This window comes from Scleropages formosus, chromosome 1, assembly GCF_900964775.1.
Source record: "Scleropages formosus chromosome 1, fSclFor1.1, whole genome shotgun sequence".
Classification (NCBI taxonomy): domain Eukaryota; kingdom Metazoa; phylum Chordata; class Actinopteri; order Osteoglossiformes; family Osteoglossidae; genus Scleropages; species Scleropages formosus.
Genome location: NC_041806.1, coordinates 2,426,823 through 2,445,318, shown reverse-complemented (window position 1 = coordinate 2,445,318; position 18,496 = coordinate 2,426,823). Strand labels below are relative to the sequence as shown.

The window sequence follows — 18,496 nt, the reverse complement described above, 5'->3', positions numbered from 1 at the left end:
TTTACAATACAACCACTGTTTATATGCATGCGAAGACTGTGTTCTTACTGTTTACGCTGATAGTAATTTTGTGTATTTATACCCTGCATTTTTCTGTTTTTGCCCTTTTACCTAGAAATGTGTGCTGCTAAGGTGTGTGTTTTAGTAACCCACCGTGTGTACAGGAATGCTCACGTGGGAAAAGACTCCATCCTTTTCTTGAATGAGAAAGAGTCACAGTCAACATCAGTATCCTGTTTATTACAATCCACACAGTAAAACCAAGAGCCCCCCGTACAGGGAGGGCTCAGGGCAGCGCCCGTCACAGTGTTGCTGCTTTCAGCTCTACTGGAATGATCAAGTTTACAAACACCATTTTTAAAACACCGAAAAGAGAAAAACTGCCGCAACAGGGCCGGAACGGCGGCGACAGAGGAAAAAGTGTCCCGCCCGGCACCGTGCGCTGCGGTCTGTTCGAGCGCACGGTCCAGGTTGCTGTTACACGGTGCCGCACGTTTCCCCTTGTCCTGCTTACCCTGAGAGCACCGGGGCCAAAGCGGAGGCGTCGGCGTCATACCCAGCTCACCTGCAAAACCTCCAGCGCGCACTGAAGGGGTCAAAGACTTCCCAGCGATTCACAACACAGAGACGTCGACGAGGCTGCGGTCACAAACTGCCGGAAGTTTGCGTTTAGCTGCTCCGCAGATGCTTTTTACTCAAGCGCAACAAATTATTATACCTCTTATATACACATCTGGTAAGAGCGTAAGGCTGCGTACCTTGCTCCAGGTACCGATGGCAAGGGAAAATCCAGAGACCTGAAAAGTCCATTTCCGGTCACAGGCAGAGTTCCTTAACCATCACCCTTCAAAATCTACCCACGAAAAGCAAAACGTCCTGTTCAACTCTGATATTACCCTACTAGAAGAAAGGAAGAGGTAAAACTTGTGTAACAGAGCCAAAGTACTTTAAAACCTCCTTATCCTCCTGATCTCTCCTGCACAGGTCAGTACAACGAGCAGAAACCGACTCAAATATTCATCCAGAGCTTCACATACTGCAATGTCCAGGGAGCGTAAATGTAAACATGTCAACTGCAGACAAGGGAACGCAATTTTCAAACTTCCGCTTCGCGCCGTCGGACAGGTTTCCCCGCTGAAGTCATCGTATTGCTCCAACTTAATACCTGAGGGCAAAGTAAGGTGCAAACAATACTAATTCAATAAATAGCACGCAACGTCAACCATCGCACAGACCACGTTGCCACAGAGATGGTTTTGCAGAAACCTATAAAAGAGAAATGTATGACCAATATATCCCTGAATATTTTTAGGTAGTGTCTTTAATGCCAGCTTCATTAGGTTGACGTCTTCCTTTTTCTCCTTCCTTTGGAGTACCCTCGTCCAAACCAGCCGCCCTGAACCGCCGCGCTCAAGGCCGTCCCCTTGGGAGCCGACACGCAGTCCTCCTGTCCAGCAGATGGCGATATAACTTTACGCGTGTGGCTGTTTTCTTCTCCGGGCCTTAATGGGGTGGCCAATCTGAAAATAGGGTCTTCTGCTCTGTTAAAGAGAGCGAGAAGCCAACCGAAAAACATCATCGTTATTCATAAAAACGGCTCAAGTCATTCGTCGTCTAACACGACTCTTCAACTTACACAATCGAATCAGGGTTCTCGCTAACGGATACGGCCCTTACTTGACATACGGCGGAATGGTAATGTCCAGCTCCTGCATCAAAAGACGCATCGCATCGTCGCACTTTGCGTGGATCTTCAAGGTTGCCAGGTCATCCTTCGGTGTCCACTGAGCAGAAAGAAACATGGGTACGTTCACGTGACGAAGGGACAACCGTCAGCACACCCCAGTTGGAGCGTTGCGCTCCTCCACCTCTGGCCACCCGGTGGCCCCACTCACAGGAGGTCCAAAATTCAGAGTGCACTAGTTTTGACTTTGGTCCCCCATGTAGTGGAACAAACTCCCTCTGCCCCTCAGAGCTGCTGAATCCCTCCAACCCATCTCATTCAGACCCACTTCCTTGCTGATCTCCTGACAGCTCCATAAATGAGTCCAACCCCATCTGCTGGAGGATGTGAACCAGCAACATGGTGGTGCCAGACACATAAGCTGTACATCGATAATCCCACGCTTCCATCTATAGCTCTTTGTCCATTGCTGACGCGCTTTTGTTTACTCCGAGTTGTCCGTCATTTAGGAGAAAAGCGTAGTCCAAAAGAGTGAATGTAAGTAAGTGTTAGGAGCCCACAAAGAAAAGTACCTGCAGGTTGACGATGTACAGTTTCGGTCTCTTGTCCGTCGACTTGTTCATGCACCACAGACAGGTATACTTCTTAAGGACCTGGGGGAGAGACAGGGCAGCACTGAGTCGCCAGCCAGAGGCAGTCATCTGCGGCACAGCTAATCTTGGGACGACAAGAAAAAGTACTTATTTGAGGACCTGCATGCGTTTTACCTGATTAGCTGCATGGGTCTGAAGTAATGGCCTTGTTTGCATTTTACCCCGTTTTTACTGCAGTAGTTTTAGCTAAGGGTGAGAACTGGGGTGTCACCCTCCAGGGGCAGCACGTTCGGACACGGGTTCAAAAGCAACTCAGTCTGGGTGTTCTCCCCGTATCGGTGTGGGTTTCCTCTGGGTGCTCTGGTTTCCTCTCACAGCTCAAAGACACATATTTCACGTGAACTGGTGACTGTAGTCCCCAAGTGTGCGAGTTTGACAGCCCTGTGATGGACTGCTGTCCCACCTGGGGTGTGCCCCTCCATACACCCTGTGCTTCAGGGACAGGCTCTGGATCACCACGACCCTACACTGGATAAGCGGTTAGATACCACATGGATGAATAATTCTGTTTCAATACCTGTCTCAAGGGTGAAACAAAAGGCTCCCTCATGCGAACAGCACCATCGACATTTCGATCACGGGGCCCACCTTGAGGCTAGAGCCCAGGCAGAGGATGACGTCGGCCTTCGCGGCAGCTTCCATGGCGCCTTTCCAGTTGAGCGGCTGCTCCAGGGTTCCCCGTTCGCCGAAGTGCACGATGGTGTCGCGCAGCTCGCCACCACACTGGGGACATCGGCGGCTCGTGCCGTGTCTCCGGAGCGCCGTGCGCTCCGTCACGTCAAACAGCCGCACGTACTCCCGGGCTGGGGAACACGAGGTGCACACCTACGGGAAATGAAGCCAGCGGTCTGGTGTGGGTAACCATGACAACCGCTAACAGCCAGTACTCTCTGACGATGCAAGACGCGTCGCAAAAACAGCTTTAGGTTCACACTTCAGAGGATCCGTCTGCATCACATCCTTGTGGGACTGAAACCAATGGGGACAAGCGCACAAGTCCCCTCCTTGTTACCCTGCACCATGGGACCCGCTGCTAGCCTTCAGCGCTGGTAGCCACAGAAATGACATGTTATTGTTTGTTTATGGAAACCATTGCAATTAAAGTGATAGAAATGTTGGTGGGGGGGTGCAACAGCGTGGGGTCGAGAGCAGGGAGCCGCTCACTTCCATGAACATGTTCCCGTGAAGTTCCGACAGGGCGTGTCTGGGCAGCCCGCTGCGCAGGTGGAGTCCGTCGCAGTTCTGAGACACCACGTGTTGCACCTGTACGTACGCAGGCAGACGTCATGAGAGACGGACGCGAACGAACAGGAAAACAGACATATAATTCGGCAGCTTTACATCTGTAGCGATTGTTGTTACGCTTTGAAAGGCCCAAGACAGGAGCTGTAAACACTGTGGAAGTGAGTTGAAGTGCGGCGACCCCACACTCCTACTCTGCTGAGTGTCCTTTACGGCTCTGTAACGTCGAGTGCTAATGGAGTTGAGCTTGCCATTAAAAGAAGGTGTGTGTGTGTGTGTGTGAGAGAGAGAGAGAGAGAGAGAGAGAGAGAGAGAGAGAGAGAGAGAGAGAAGATCCATCATTGACAGGACAGTTAATCACCAGCTTCTCCTTGTGGAGCATCCGGATGCTCATGTGGGTCAACGTGGGCTCTGCTGCGCTCAGGTCCGAGGTGCTGCCGGCACAGACACACAGGTGAGCTGAGGGCCAGTTCAAGACCCCATGACAGACCCACCCACACCCACCAGCCTGTCTCAACAACCGTCTCTCACTCACCTCACCGAACGGCCCTTCTGTAGCTGAGTCCACAGGCCGTTTGGACCACGGTAGTCGGGGATGGAAGCCGCCTGAGGAACCAGGTGCGCAAACGGTTCACATTCATAGATTTAGTGCCAAGGGAACCGTGAACTCAGAGTAAACAAAAGTGTATCGACAACAGGCAGATAACTTTAGACAGAGACACGGGATTATCAACACAGAACGTGTGCCCAATGCCACCGTGTTGTTGGCTCGCATCCCTCCAGGAGCGTCTACAGAAGCAACATTCAAATAGCAATTACATAGATAATGACAGCAGATGGTGTTACTTGGGGGGATTCAGCAGCTCTGAGGGACAGGGGGAGCTCATTGTACCGTATCCATGGAAATTAGATTCAAATAGCAAGCACATGGAGCTGTCAGGAGAGAAGTGGCTCCCAGACATGGGTTTGAGACCCTTCTTGAACGCTGCAAGGGATTCAGCAGTTGTGAGGGATGGAGGTGGTGCACCGAATCACCTGCGTACCATCTGGTACCACACCTCTGGGTGCCGACGGTGGCGGTCCAGCAGGGACCACCTTGAGGAGCGTACCGTGCTAATGCCCGCTCCAGTGTACACCACGAGGTGCCTGGCTCCACGCACCGCCACCGCCAGCTGCGACACCTTCCTCCGCAGCTCCTCGGCGTCGTCAAACACCTGGGAGACACGCGGAGGCGGGGCGGAGGGTGACGTCATACGCCGCCTTCGTCGGACAGCAAAGACAGACAGACAGACAGTCCAGGACTGGAGGATAGTGCGAATGGACGCCCGTCCTACCATCCTGCCCCTCACCTCCTCCTGTTTTCTCTTCAGGATGCTCCTGCGCAGCTGCCGCGTGCACAGCTCGCGGACTGTGTCCTCGTGGCGCCGCAGCTCATCCGCGTCCTCCGCTGTGCGCTCGAGCTCCGACTTCTTCAGGATGCGGGACACCTGCGCCGGCGCCGCGGGGGGGGGAGGGGGTTTGACAGAGTCGCGGATTAATACAGTGCGGGAGCACAGTCCGTGTCACACAGTGTGCGTCTCCCTCCGCGGCGCTCCTTCCTCACCAGTTTGAGCGTCTTCCTGCGCTTCTCCCGCTCCAGGATCTGCTCCCGTTCCTGCGCTTTCCTCTCGGCCCGGGACGGAGCGACGCGTCCAGCTGCCGACGGCGCCTCCATTCTTCCTGTTTGTAGGGGGGGGCGGGGGGAAGGGGGGAACGGGCAAGAGCGGACATGCTCGACGGGAAGCGCAGCTGGCGAGTGCAACGGCGCCCCCTGGTGGCGCGGAGGCCGATTCCTCGCTCTCCCGCATGGGAGCCGTCCGTCGGTCGTTTGGGCGGTGAGCGCCGCCTCGTGTCTGTGTCGCGAATCATCGTCGCTCCTCGTGCTCCTTCACGTCGGTATTGAGCGCAAAGCGAATGACGCTCAACCTTCCGAGAGCTGAAGGCTCCAGGTTCGAGCCCTACGTTCCCGTTGCTGCTCTCGTGGCCTGGCTTGGTATTAGAGCAGGAGGCGAGATGCGAGATGCGAACCCACGACCTCCGGGTCCAGAAGCAGCAGCTTTAACCACTATGCCTCTTGCAGCCAAGGCAACTTAGTGATAGAAAATTATCTTTACAGCGATTTACCCATTTATACAGCATCAGTTCAGTGCAAGTACCTCCTCGATCAAGAGTACTTTGACAGGAGCGAGATTTGAACCAACAACCTTCCTGTTAGACAGCAGTGGCCTCAAGCAGCCCCCACCCCACCGTACTAACTCCAAAGTATTTAGATGCAAAAAGGACCAAAGGGCTGTAAGTAGCCTTGTGGCTCAAGTGAACGTAAGGAACAAATTATCTTATACTACGAAAATATGTGGCTAAACAGCAGCAGTTCTATTCCCCAGCAGCACTAAGTGACTCTGAAGTTTGCAGATTTTCACTTCTGTCCCCAACAACCTTCAATAGCTGTCACCGCACACATTTGGTGGGAGAACAAAAGGAATAAAATGATAGATGTAACAAAAACAACCCATTTCTTTCTGCGCTAAAGAAGTGCCGCTCCGAGGCCCATTTAGGGTGTGATTTAGGACCGACGCGCCGGACGCTCGTGAAATTTACTTCTTTAAGTGCAAACGGGGGTCACATTCACCACTCGGTAGCTGATCCAGACGTGGAACTGGAGCCAAATGGCTGCAGCTCGTACCGGGGACCTGTGGTTGTACCCTTGAGACAGCACTTACCCTGACAGCAGATTTGTGGCTTTGGAAGAAGCGCAACATTTTATGTTATTCTGGGGGAGAGGGGGGTCTGTGTTAAAGCAAATGTGATTAATCATAACCTCCTGGCTGTGAAATTCATCACTGCAGCCCAAGAATTAAACACAGAACCAACTGTCACAGCATGCAGACTTTTATTAAAGAATAACTGAAAAACAGGGTGGGGTGTGTGTGTGTATACACATCCCGAAGGAACGATGGGGCGCTCTGGTTCCTCACAGCCTGCCGGACAGGATGGAGACGCTCTTCTGACAGACACGCTCACAGACGCGTCTACAGCCATCCCTGCCCTTAACCTTTTGCTGCCTCTCCTCGTGCGCCTTTTGCACCCTGCAACAAGGAAACGTGGGTTTCAACAAGGCTCACGGGCGGAGCTTTCCCCACAAACCACAGTGCCATTTGGGTACCGATCATATTGATCGTGTCATGCAGCTTCCGTGACTAATTTTTCATTCACTTTTCCCACTTATCTCACAGTTATTTTAAAGCGCTCCAGCCCTGACCGGCCACAGGGAAGTGTGTGTGTGTCTGTGTGTGAAGAGTTTGGTCCGCAACGGAGGCTGATGCAACGTGTAAAGAATTCGATCCACTCAGTATGACCGCGGGCAGCACTCACGTCCAGCTCCTCTTCCTCTCCAGGGACTTAGCGGTTCCGGGAACTTGGTGGCTTTGCCTTTCTTCCTTCTCCTTCAAGGATGAAGCCAAAGACACACTTGTTAAATACCAGAGTCACTAAAAAATGAACTCTAATAGTAATGCAACCTGAAGGTCACTAGTTCAAGTCCCAAGAGGGCCTCAGCTCTAATACCCTTGAGTCTACCTGGTAACTTGAATGATACTGTTAAAATGTGAGCTGTGTGAACAGGTACTTTGGATAAAAGCATCACTTGAACAATTAAACAACAGCACTCTTCCGACAGCAGTTGTTACAGTGAGTTGCTAACTGAGCAGTTTCAAATCCCTGGAGCAGAACCGTTGCTGCACCTTTTAGACTGATACTTCCTACCTTCTCATGGTTTGGTGTAAAACAAACAGGACGTCCAAATTAAAGAGTGGGACATCATGGTGTTAGCATGTGTCCAAAGGGAGAAGGGAGCACAAACTCCCTGGCTGCTCCAGGGTAGAGCCCATACACCAATCTAAAGGTGATCTGAACTTGAACCCAACCCCCCGGCCCTGCCAAAGCTTTACCAGGCGTTTCAGCTCTCTTGCTCTGGCCAGCTCACGGTCCCCGGATATCATCTTCATCCTCTCACCAACGGTGCAGCAGAAAAAGATGTCGTGGATCTCGTACAGGGCAGAGCGGAGCTTGAGTGGGGAGTGGGCAAAGTGTGTGAGAGACCGTAAAATACACCGTTTGGAGCGTTTACCACTTAGGGTTGTGGCCGACTCAACAGAAGGCACCGGACTGGGTTCTGCAAATGATGGGATGAGGGTGTACACACCATTTCTGGAGCGCTTTGAGCTCCGCGTACCTGCAGTAACACTCGCTCCAGCAATATCAGGTCCTGCTGGCTGACAAGGGTGCCCCCCGTGGGCGTCTCAGACTGAAACGCCAACAGGAAGTCCTGGGAGTCCGTGACAACACGTCGCAGCTGTGCCACTTGCTCTGTACGAAGCAGGCGCCTTGTGAGGAAGCCCTTGACTGCAGCGGCCACCAGGGGGCGCACATGCGAGGCGAGGAGACAGGGTGTCTGCGGGACAAAGTCACGTACGTCGCTTGTGTAATCTGTTAAACGATGTCTTTCACAGAGCCCTGATGCAGCAGGGGATGGAGAGCACTGCGAACCTTTTCTGCCTGGCGCACCTGCAAGGAAAGGGAAACCAGTGTAAACCAGTTCCTGTCCACATGTCCCATGCATAGACACACACGATGACCATCGGAGGTCCAGCGGCACACTTGCACACTCACGGCTTTCGAAAGTATGAAGAGACCAGACAGGAACCGGCCTGTTCGTACGAAAAAGGTGACGAGTGTTAAACGTGAGATCTAACGACGGCAGAGAATTCCTATCGTTGGCACAACAAACAGCAAGAGGAAATTTTTAAATATTCTCTGTCAGGGACCCGTTCAAACTGACGTATTACTTTAATAATTTAATCAAGAGAGGAGTATACAGGGACCCTGAAGACAAAACAGTGTTACTCTTTCCCTTTAAAAAAGAAAAAAAAAAGCCGTGGCATCCCCAAGATGTGAGCCATATGTGGGGCGTTGGAAGGACAGGTGCCGGAGGCGTTGGTAACCGTGAACTATCCTCTGATTGGGCGAGAGAGAAAGGGGAGGTGGCAGATGAGGAATGATGACAGTAACCCGTAAGGGTGTGGTGGGGGTACAACCCTTAATACATATGCTGAATGAAACCAATTTAGCACTCATTGTTGCCGTCAATTCGCCTCTCATACGCCCCTGCTCTATCCGCCCTGGGTCCCGACTTCATGCACATAGATGGCGACAAGGAGGGGAAAAAAGATATGCATATAAAACAGCTTGTGGTAATTATAGTGCTGAGAGCTGTATAAATTAAAGGCTATAATTAATGGCGCAAGAACATGAGAGCAAGTTCAGCTCAAGGAGTAACGGATGGAGACGGCACGGCCTTGGATGTGGTGCTGCTTGTGCCCGTTACACTTTGTTACACTTCAGCCCTCACATGTTCAGAGATTCATCAAACACAGCACAAAACGCGTTAACGGGTCGTCCGGTGCAACGTGATGATGGCGTGGAGCCTATCCTAGACACGTAGGGCGTGAGGCAGGGTACACCCTGGACAGGACAGCACTCTATCACAGAGAAATCCTCCACACACACACAAACAAATGGTAAAGGCAATTTGGAGTCACCACTCCATCTGAAACACATCTTTGAACTGTGGGAAGAAACCAGAGCATCCGGAGAAGAGCCAGAAACACGAACAGAACTCTGCAGGATTCAAACCCACGTCTGAAGCCAGACCGCAGATGATATGAGGCACCAGTGCTGCCTGCTGCGGCACCAGAACAAAACACAAACTGGAGAAAATGGAGTCAAATACACAAACACACTCGCTTGTCGAACCCACTCCCATGCTTACTGATACCGAGACACTGTTTCATGTACCACACATTGGAATAAGTGGCACTGCTTGAAACGCAGTTGCCATGGTGAATAATATTAACATTGTTCATTATAAGTTATATTTTAAAAGAAGCCCCGCAGCTTGAGCACTCAGCAGTCTTGCTCTATAATCACATCTGAGTTGCAGCACCAACTGTCTCCTAGGAACTTTTCGCAATGCAGGCGTTTCCTTTCCCACTGCGGTGCGAGCGAGCAGCACGACAGCACTTCGCACCTACAGCCGCTCCTCCGCAACTTGCATCCTTGTGTCCGTGTGTGTGTCTGCCCCTGCCCCACGCCTTGGGTCCACTGTGCTTCTTTATGCATCAGCTGCCTCTCCGGAATGGTATCGCACATTGAGACACAGCATGCAGGGATACACCGACACGTATGTGACACCAATCAACAGTCCTGTAATAAGAGGGCCTGACCTTCAGGTTGCCACGTCTCTGATGAGCTGTTACCGTGGAAACACAGGCGGCTCTTTACCTTTAGAGGCGCTGCAACTCTGCTTTCCCTCTGCTCTGCTGCCTGGCACCCTGCACGCACTCTCGGCTGAAGGTCCCACGAGGAGCCTATGCTTGGCCTGGGACTGCAGGACGTAGCTTGCGGGCTCTGGGATACACAGCCCCGCGTCCCCCCACCGGTCAGCACCCTGGTCTGGCTCAGCCTGCAGCCACAAGCCTGAAGGGGCCTCCACGTCATAAGACCGGTTTAACGAGGGGCGACAGTCCTCCACCGCCCACCGGTAGCCGATGTCCCCTGGGGTGAACGTGGATGCATTTGTCATGCAGCAGTCAGGCCCGACAAGTCCTCCTTCAGCGAGCGTCAACCCAGGGAACAACACACGGCGAGCACAGGCCAGCTGCTTGTCCTTGGGACATTGCTTCTCTGTCGGATCATCCTCCCACACTAATATGGTGCCCAGGTCAGAGATCGAGGATTTCAGGCCGGACAGGCACATCTCCAGTTGGCCGATCTGCATGGAGCGGTCAAGAATCTTCTCCTTGAAATTCTCGTCCCCCATTGTCGGGCAGCCCACCTTGTCAGCATCGCTGCTCACGGGTAGGGCAGTGTTCACAAACAGCTTTCTTGTGAAACCACCCCCCTTTTCACGGCGAGTGGGACTGCAAGACAGCTGCGGCCTGGGAAAGCTCCAGAAGATGCTACGAGCTGAGCCCAGCTGAGGCCCGACACGCTCCGTATTCAGTGCGTTAATGTGGACGGAGTCGGAAGGTGGCGTCGGCTCTGAGACGACTCGCTCCGGATGCTCTTGTCCTGTATCGCCTGCCTCTAGACACACTATGGAATCCTGGGTCCTACTACGCTTGTCCACTTCTGAACTCATACTCAACCCTTTTGCACCCAGCGAACCTCTGGCTGCGCACGCCAAGGTGTGAGACGTGATGTCATCCACCTTCCCATCATGCATTGGTTTCAATGTAGAACACACTGGCAGGGGAAGGTCCCGGAGGGGCACGCTTGCCCAGTCTATTCTGTCCGTTCGGGACGAGAACTCAGTGTTTGCACCCAGGCAGTGGGCACTTTGTGTCACGAAAGTGGTGTCCTTGCTTTGGACAAACTCTTTGAGCGACGGTGCCCTTCTCACCTGAAAGACCAGAAACAAAGCAACAAAATGTCACATGGAACCAAAACTAATAACACAGGCCAACCGTCAGCAACCAGTAGCGGTCAGTACCTGGACGCTGTCGAGGAGCATCCGAACACGTAGCATCCTTGGGTTGCATTCCGCTGTCTTCCGCTGCCTCGGGAGTCTCAAGGTCTCTTCTTTGTATCTCAACATTTCCTCTCTCCGCTGCTCAGTGAGCTAGAACACACCCGCAGTACACGTGTTGACATGGCGAGGAAGAGGAATACGAGGCGTCTCCACTTGAAGAACTCGGACTGGGAAGAAAAAGCTAACAACCGCAGGACTCGAAGTGCAACATCACACCGTGAACGAATAGATTCCTGAGAACCGGCTGTTTATTTTAGTCCACTCTAGAGGACATGTGGTTTTCATTTGTATCTCCCAAATGGTACGTACTGCAACGAAGAGCCCTACTGCACCTTATAAAGGACAATCTATGCTTTTAAATGTATATGTTTCGGGGTGGGACATCATCCGAGAAATTCTCCAAAGACATCGTATATAATTTTTCGTTGGGACTCGGGAGATGACGGAAAGATGAGACCTCGGGCATCGCCCAGGCTCAGGAGTACCATGGGGGGCAGGATGGCCGAGCCATGGAAGAGGATGCAAGACGAGCCTCGGGCGGTCGGGTCTCTGGGGATCGGTGCGCGGGACACCCCCAGCAACCGAGAGCGCAGACGCCCCACGAACTCCTCGTACAGCTCCATCCACCTGTACACAGGGGAACATTTTAATTAATTTCGCCAGTTTCTAAAGCACGCTGCTTCACGTAGCGGGCACTTTTCTCTAAAGCGACTCACTACGTTCGGCTCCTTACTGTGATTTACCCATTTGTACAGCAGGGTAATTTTACCAGAGCGATTCAGGCTAAGTACCTTTCTCAAAGGAACTACAGCTGGTTGTGGGATTCGAACCTTTTCATACTGGATCAAATACTCTGCTGTTCAAACAACATGCAGGATATACATATGTTTTATATATATATATAAAACCCTAACCGGTTATATTTTATCTCTGTTTACAGTTTTTTTTTTTTTTTTTTAGTGAAATGTTTGTTTCTCTGTTCGGTCCAGTTCGATGTTGGATTAATAATTCTGGCATTAATGTTGTTGTCTCGAAAGCACTAAAACGACACTCACTGAACCGATTAAGCTCAATTTCCTCTCACTTCTCTGGCACAAAAAAAAAACGGTTTCTGCGACCATTCAACAACAAGTGACAGTAAACAAAGAGAAACTCTGAGGTGAATAAGTTAACACGGTGGAATTAAAACTGCGCGGCTAAGTTTTTCCGAGTTTTTATTATTTGAAACACGCTCTTGTGAAGATGTGGCGCCAGCGACTTTAACATAAAAACCGTTTCGATACGACTGCGAGGCGACACTATAGTATTGTGCAGAAAGACGAGAGTTCAAGGCGACATTAATGATTAAATTTCGAAGAAAGACCGTTTTCTGAGCAGTCAAAGTGACGTCTATTTCTGTCAGGTTTCCGCACGAGACCCTTTCGTATTTCACGCGCTTCCTCGAGACGCGCGCGAGCCGCTCCAAAACGCGCCAAGGCCGAGCTCGCGAAGGCGGAACGCGACACCCCGTTGACACATTGGGGCGGTTGTGCGCTATTGAGCGCCAGCGTTTGTACAATTACGGCGGCTTGTTAAAAAAAAAAAAAAAAAAACAGAAAGTCCACATTTATTCGCATTAATACCGTGAAATTACAGCTATCGGAACTAAAAGCGGTCCATATCCGGAACGAAAGCCAGTGCGCGTTTTACCTCATGCACGGGAGCGCGTTCACATAAACACGCGCACGCGCGCCCACCTGTTGAAATACTACACTGCTGCCCCCTGCAGGCGTGACTGACCGACAGCGGAAGTGCAACAATCGCTTCGCGTTTCAGGAGTAACCCGTTTCCACCCGTCTCTCTCCGGCGGGTGTGTTAAACCTGCTACTTTGTATCGGGTGTCGCCTGGAGAGTCGCGTTCACATAACGAATAGAACCGAGGGTTTCATCAGGAAATGCCAATGTGCACTTTACTGTGGCTGGGGTGTGTGTGTGCGTGCGCGCGCGTGCGCAGATGACTGATCAGGTTTCACTGTGCGTGCGAACACTTGCACGCATGTCATGTTTGCCTTGTGTGGCTCATCATATGTCTGCTGTGATCGAATGCAGAAAAAATAAAAGAATAAGGCATAATATAGGGACAGTTGGTACTGTCCTGGTTAGAGCTGCTGCCTGCCTTCTTGCCCAAAGGTCGCAGGTTCGATTCCCACCTCCGCTCCGGGTGTGGTACCCTTGAGCAAGGTACTTACTCTGAATTGCTCCAGTCAAATTACCCAGCTCCATAAATGGATAAATAATTGTAAATACCTCAATGCTGCGAGTGGCTTGGGAGAAAAGCGTCACCTAAATGCCGTAAGAATAGATCAAGTACATGGTAAAGTCAAGTACTGTACAGTATGTGACTGAACAAAAGCAATATGAGGGCAAACGTGGGGAAAGTAACAGGGTCACGTAAGGAAATGGCAGCGCTGCTAAGAGGACGGAGCAGATGAATTCGCCTCTCGTGCCAAGCGTGAAAGAACTGGGCCACAAAGCAGCTTCAAGTGCAGGTAAAAATGACGAATGTTACAGTGGCGCAGAGGCGCGTCCCACATCGCCCACCGACTCGCCCCGACAGGGCCGGCCAAATCCGTCACTTCTTTTAGGCCAGAGAACGAGGCGGCGCGGCGCCGCACCCCCGACATCGGGGACGGCGTCTCATAACGGCGCCTTCCCCCTTCCCTTGGAGGCGCTGGTCCCGGGTGCGAACGTCCCGGTGAGGGCGGCGTCGTGCCCCCACGCTGCTGGGACCGTTTCTTCGAACAGCGTTCCATCCATCCTAGACCCTGGAAATTGTGTGTGTAGCACCAAACAGACGGGACTCCCCATCCAGCGACAACCGATCCCATCACGGTGGTTTGGAGCCGACGCCTAGCAACCAAAGGATCCGGGCTCAAATCTCCGCTGCAAGTCCCTTGATCAGGGTATTTCATGAGCACACTATGTAAACAGGTGAATCACTGCTAGTAGCCACTAAAGTGTACGTGGTTACGCTTCTCTTGCCAAATCAGGGATAACATGGTAAGTGTGGTCAGATTACATTAAATAAAGAAAAATCAAGCTTGTTTCGATATAGTGTTGCTTGTGTACGTAGGACCACACCTCCTGTAAGAACTGTGCTAAAAGTGTGTGCAGGTTGCACACCTGTATTATAGTATTTCCAGCGCGATCCCCGGTGCCAGGCTCTCCTCTCTCTCTCTCTCTCACACACACACACACACACACACACACACACACACACACACACCCAGCCGTCTCCACGTCCTCATTAAGGACAGGAGCACCTAGACATCCTTCACACCACTGTCATGTTTTACTAATACAAGGCCAAAAAATGTGTCCACCGAGGTTGCCCGAAGTGGGTCAGCTGCCTGCTTTTTTTGGATCATGTGGAAAGAAATCAAGACCTCCAAATAAGGTTGCCGTCTCCTCAAACCACAGATAATGTTTGCCCCCCCCCCCCAACACACACACACACACCCACACCCACCCAGCCCTTCCACGGGTCTATTTTTACCCCTATCAAACTGGGTCAGCAGAGAAGAGACAAAAAAAAAAAAAAAAAAAAAAAAAAAAAGTCTTTTCAATAACGTCCGAGCAGCAAAGAACCGACAGGTGGTCTTTTTCAAAATGTGTTTATTGGTCATATACAAAATAAAGTCAGCTGTATATCAACATACAGTATATACATCAATAAATTAAAGACGCTTCAGACTGATAGTGAAACAGTTAATTTCATGGTCTGTTATATACGAATACATCATATTACTTATCTACAGATTGCAAAAAGTACAATAATTTAGTTAATAAATACTTACAATTAAATTGACTTTACCTCTGTCTCCCCCCCATACAAAGTACTGTGAGATCATAATTTAACACCCCGTACAGAAAAATAACAAAAACAAGTTTTCAAATCATTGTTATTTACCATATTCATAAAGTCACTACATTTTTATAGCTTTAGTTTCTCACTCGATACTTTGGAGACACAAATACCCGACTCTGAAGAGCTAGATAGTCATATGCGCTCATATGATCACCAGTTGACACAGACATGTGGTTTGATATAAAAGGAAAAGGAAACAAAAACAAAGAAAGCTTGGATTCCTACCATCCAAGTGCTGTTAAACCATTACTTCATTAAAATACATATATTACATTTCACGTGTGACAAAAGGGATAACAAAGGCAAAGCAAGAGCTGAAGAGGAAACAAACGACAAAGCCGTTCAGATAAATATCTAACAAAAACAATAAAAAAGGGCTTCCGCTATGCTTTTTTTTTTTAACCCTCCCAAACATTTAGCTTTTTTACGAATTTTGGTTGGTGTCAGTTTTATTTACCCGGCACAAATAGTAATGACTGATCCAGCAGCAATGTAGGAAGTTAGTCATTCAAAGCTCCAACGGCAGCGTGATCCGCGATGGGAAGTACTCTGAATCCAGTGAGTAAACCTGGGTATCCCACATGCCCCTGATGCCAGAAAACAACTGTCAACCAACTGACTAATCACATACACACATACATACACATAAAGTCAGAATGAGTCTGAGCCCTTTTCCTTCCACATGCAAACAAAAACTATTAGAGATAATAATCTTAATCAGTAAAATAAGGATTTAAGCTGCCATTTCTCTATTGGAATATATTAAAGCCCTGAAGAGATGTCAAAACCTCTTGCTGAGATTAGACGAGTTCCCCTCGGTGCCGACCTCTCAAGGACAAAGGCCTTTTAAGGTGGGAAAACATTCACTTTATTGTGCATTTAATGTAGTCGCGTAATTTGCTGTGCATACAAGCTGCATCTGAATATGAAAAATGCAGAAATGATAAAACCCAGGTTCGATTTTCATCGGCCTCACCCATTGTTTTGAGACTTGTCTGCCGTTTTGGCAAAAAAAGTGTTGAGGGGAAAAAAAAAGGGGGGGGGGGGGGGGGGAGAAGAGAAAAAAAAAAAAAAACCTGTTCAATATAAGAACGATACTGCAGGGGTCAAAGTTTTCATAATCGGAGGATCAATGAGAAGCACTAAATTGTACTCTGTGTCAATGCCATCTCTGATTAAATTGTGCGTCAAGAGGTCAAGTCCGGGCTTTCGTTCCAGAATGGACGTCGTCACCAAAATAGATTGGCCCGTGCCTGGAAACAACTATATATAGTCGATATAATAATACATAAATAGCTGTGAACGGAAGCAAACTTTCTGCCTCAAAGCAAAGACACATTCAGATTGGTGTCCATCTGTTGCTAAACAGCCTCCGCCAGAGTAATCCAAGACACACTGGCGACAAAGGAAGGAAAAGGGTTATCAGATAAGCGCGCTGAAAAGCAAAGGATTATGGGATTTGACAAGAGTCACAGATACATAAGCACTCTGTATAAAACTATTGACTCCTATGACGTTTATGACGGCACTGCTCCGAGCAAATATTACCAGTCTCTCCCTGAAGCCCACTGAATTGCATATTTAAAAAAGTTCACTTGTTTCACAACAGTCACCACGATGCACGCGCGTACGCCACCATGCCTATCCCCAGGGGGGAGGAAGGCAAATGACACAGGGCGGTGGCGCTTGACATTACACGAGCACTTTTGTTTTTCCTGTTTTTGTTTTACTTTTTTTTTTTTATTATTATTTTTTAAATCTTCACACATTGTTCACAGAGGGAATCACGCAACAGGACTGCTACGGCAATAAACAGAACATCAACACTGATACAAAAAGCAATGCCGAGAGAGAAACGTGGGTCGAACTCGGTAAGAACAATTTCACAGATCACCAGTCGAAACCAAACTGTAGAAAATCCAAACTAAAGTTAAAAAACAAAAAATATAAATATACCATATACATAAATATGTATACATTAAATGCCTCAGGTGTGCTTTCCAGTGTTTAAAATGTTAATCAGGGGCCAAAAAAAGTCCTTGAAATCAAGCAGTTTAAGGAGACATACTTTATCATAACACCTAGCATTTTTAAATTTATTTTAAAATAAACCCAAAAATGTGGTGAAAGTGACACACAGTGGAAAAACTGCCTTAAATCAGTCGCTGATTGGATGCCAAAGTGAGTTAAACGCATGGTTAAGGCTGAGCATCGGCAGGGAGGCGAGCCGAGAGGCTTGGGGATTTGATGCCCTTCTTTCCAGACTGCCACACGGAGCCGTCGGACCCGCTCAACCAGCGCTCAGACTTAGCGTTCCCAACACCCTTCCATCCTCCTCTCCCTCCCTCAGCCGTGGCTAAGGCTTGCGCGACGCGGTGCGTGGGGTCAATGGAGAGGTCACCGTTCTCACATCGACCTTAAGAGCACCTCCAAGATGAAGGCCTTGGGGGAAACTGAGGGTAGAGTCCCCTTGGCCACAGGTGACTGCTGACAGCACTGCTTAATTTTTTTTATTTTTATGAAACTTGAGCGTGAGCAAAAAGGCAGCAGCGCCCTGTCATGGATGCAGTTGCACAGTATCGGCACTAAAGTGTGAGGGCTGCGCTCCCAAACCAGCCACCAACTGATGGCACAACCCAACTGGCCACACCCCAAACTAAAGGACAAAGGAGCTCACAGGTTGTCGACTGCTGAACGGTCAAGACGCGATCTGCGCCAAGGCTGGTATGGTCTTTAAAAAATAAATCTGTTCCCCCCTCCTCCCATTTCTTGTGGGGTGTGGCAGCATAGGCTCCTGACCCCACCCCACAGTACAGATGTTCGTTGACTTGCTTTGCTCCACCAGCTGTGTTTTTTTTTCGACTTAAATTACAAGTTAGCCCTTGCCACTTTAAGAACTCACGCTTAACTTTGCGTACGATGGCCACACCCCCCCCACAACAGCCTCCAGTTCTCCACCAATGAGGAGACCTCCAAATGAAAACGTTGCCAAGTTACCGCATTTCAACTGAACGGGAGCCGGGAATAAGGGCAAGTATGTGAAATGACACTGCCTCCTGTTTGACGAATGTATTCCTGCGGAGTGAGATCAACGTTTACAGCAGCCGAGCATCGCATTAGTGTGTATAGGTCAAAAGATGCCACTCTATGCTGACAGGAGGCTAATTTCCGCATGTTGAAATTCAAAAAATCTCTTTTGACAAACTTTACCGCCTATGCAATGATTTTACAGAACTCTTTAAAGGGCTGTGAACATAGCAATTACAAGTACTGCACAGCAGTAACCCTCAGTATCATCATCTTTTTTTTTTTTTTTTTTTTTAAATGAATCATCCTAGAAATTGTGCCCCACTGGCTGGGCAATAGCAGAAATAAAATTAGGT

At 49.7% G+C, this 18,496-nt stretch overlaps 3 protein-coding genes across 7 annotated transcripts in view; all 3 read right to left on the bottom strand.

Annotated features, from left to right (window-relative positions):
• Positions 1-18,496, bottom strand: part of LOC108930258 (zinc finger protein 420-like) — a 1,123,701-nt gene that overhangs the window by 908,953 nt on the left and 196,252 nt on the right. The window lies entirely within an intron of this gene.
• On the bottom strand, positions 239-5,295 carry sirt7 (sirtuin 7). The gene is made up of 10 exons (XM_029252484.1): positions 5,183-5,295; positions 4,929-5,066; positions 4,689-4,793; positions 4,115-4,185; positions 3,941-4,013; positions 3,502-3,600; positions 2,926-3,162; positions 2,257-2,337; positions 1,678-1,784; positions 239-1,541 (listed from the first exon to the last, which is right to left on the bottom strand). The coding sequence occupies exons 1-10, from the start codon at positions 5,291-5,293 to the stop codon at positions 1,337-1,339; spliced, it is 1,227 nt and encodes a 408-aa protein (XP_029108317.1). The 5' UTR covers positions 5,294-5,295; the 3' UTR covers positions 239-1,336.
• cp110 (centriolar coiled-coil protein 110) lies at positions 6,506-12,931 on the bottom strand. 5 transcript variants are annotated; one of them, XM_018745277.2, is made up of 8 exons: positions 12,896-12,931; positions 11,692-11,833; positions 11,168-11,296; positions 9,958-11,077; positions 7,850-8,181; positions 7,566-7,682; positions 6,991-7,061; positions 6,506-6,704 (listed from the first exon to the last, which is right to left on the bottom strand). In XM_018745277.2, the coding sequence occupies exons 1-8, from the start codon at positions 12,898-12,900 to the stop codon at positions 6,590-6,592; spliced, it is 2,031 nt and encodes a 676-aa protein (XP_018600793.2). In that variant the 5' UTR covers positions 12,901-12,931; the 3' UTR covers positions 6,506-6,589. The 5 variants fall into 5 exon arrangements, with proteins under 5 accessions (XP_018600793.2, XP_018600795.2, XP_018600798.2 ...); XM_018745279.2 differs by lacking the exon at positions 12,896-12,931 and adding an exon at positions 12,829-12,883; XM_018745282.2 differs by lacking the exon at positions 12,896-12,931 and adding an exon at positions 12,570-12,762.

What these genes read in the sequence shown, in the direction of transcription:
- cp110 (XM_018745277.2), bottom strand. An exon ending in CGGCCATCCTGCCCCCCATG is followed by an intron (nt 11,297 to 11,691) that starts GTACTCCTGAGC and finishes GGTGTGTTCTAG; the next exon opens with CTCACTGAGCAGCGGAGAGA. An exon ending in TGGAGCGAGTGTTACTGCAG is followed by an intron (nt 7,683 to 7,849) that starts GTACGCGGAGCT and finishes TCCCCACTCAAG; the next exon opens with CTCCGCTCTGCCCTGTACGA.
- sirt7 (XM_029252484.1), bottom strand. Translation starts at nt 5,293, where the DNA reads ATGGAGGCGCCGTCGGCAGCTGGACGCGTCGCTCCGTCCCGGGCCGAG. An exon ending in CAGAAGGGCCGTTCGGTGAG is followed by an intron (nt 4,014 to 4,114) that starts GTGAGTGAGAGA and finishes CTGTGCCGGCAG; the next exon opens with CACCTCGGACCTGAGCGCAG. An exon ending in ACGGGAACATGTTCATGGAA is followed by an intron (nt 3,163 to 3,501) that starts GTGAGCGGCTCC and finishes CATTTCCCGTAG; the next exon opens with GTGTGCACCTCGTGTTCCCC.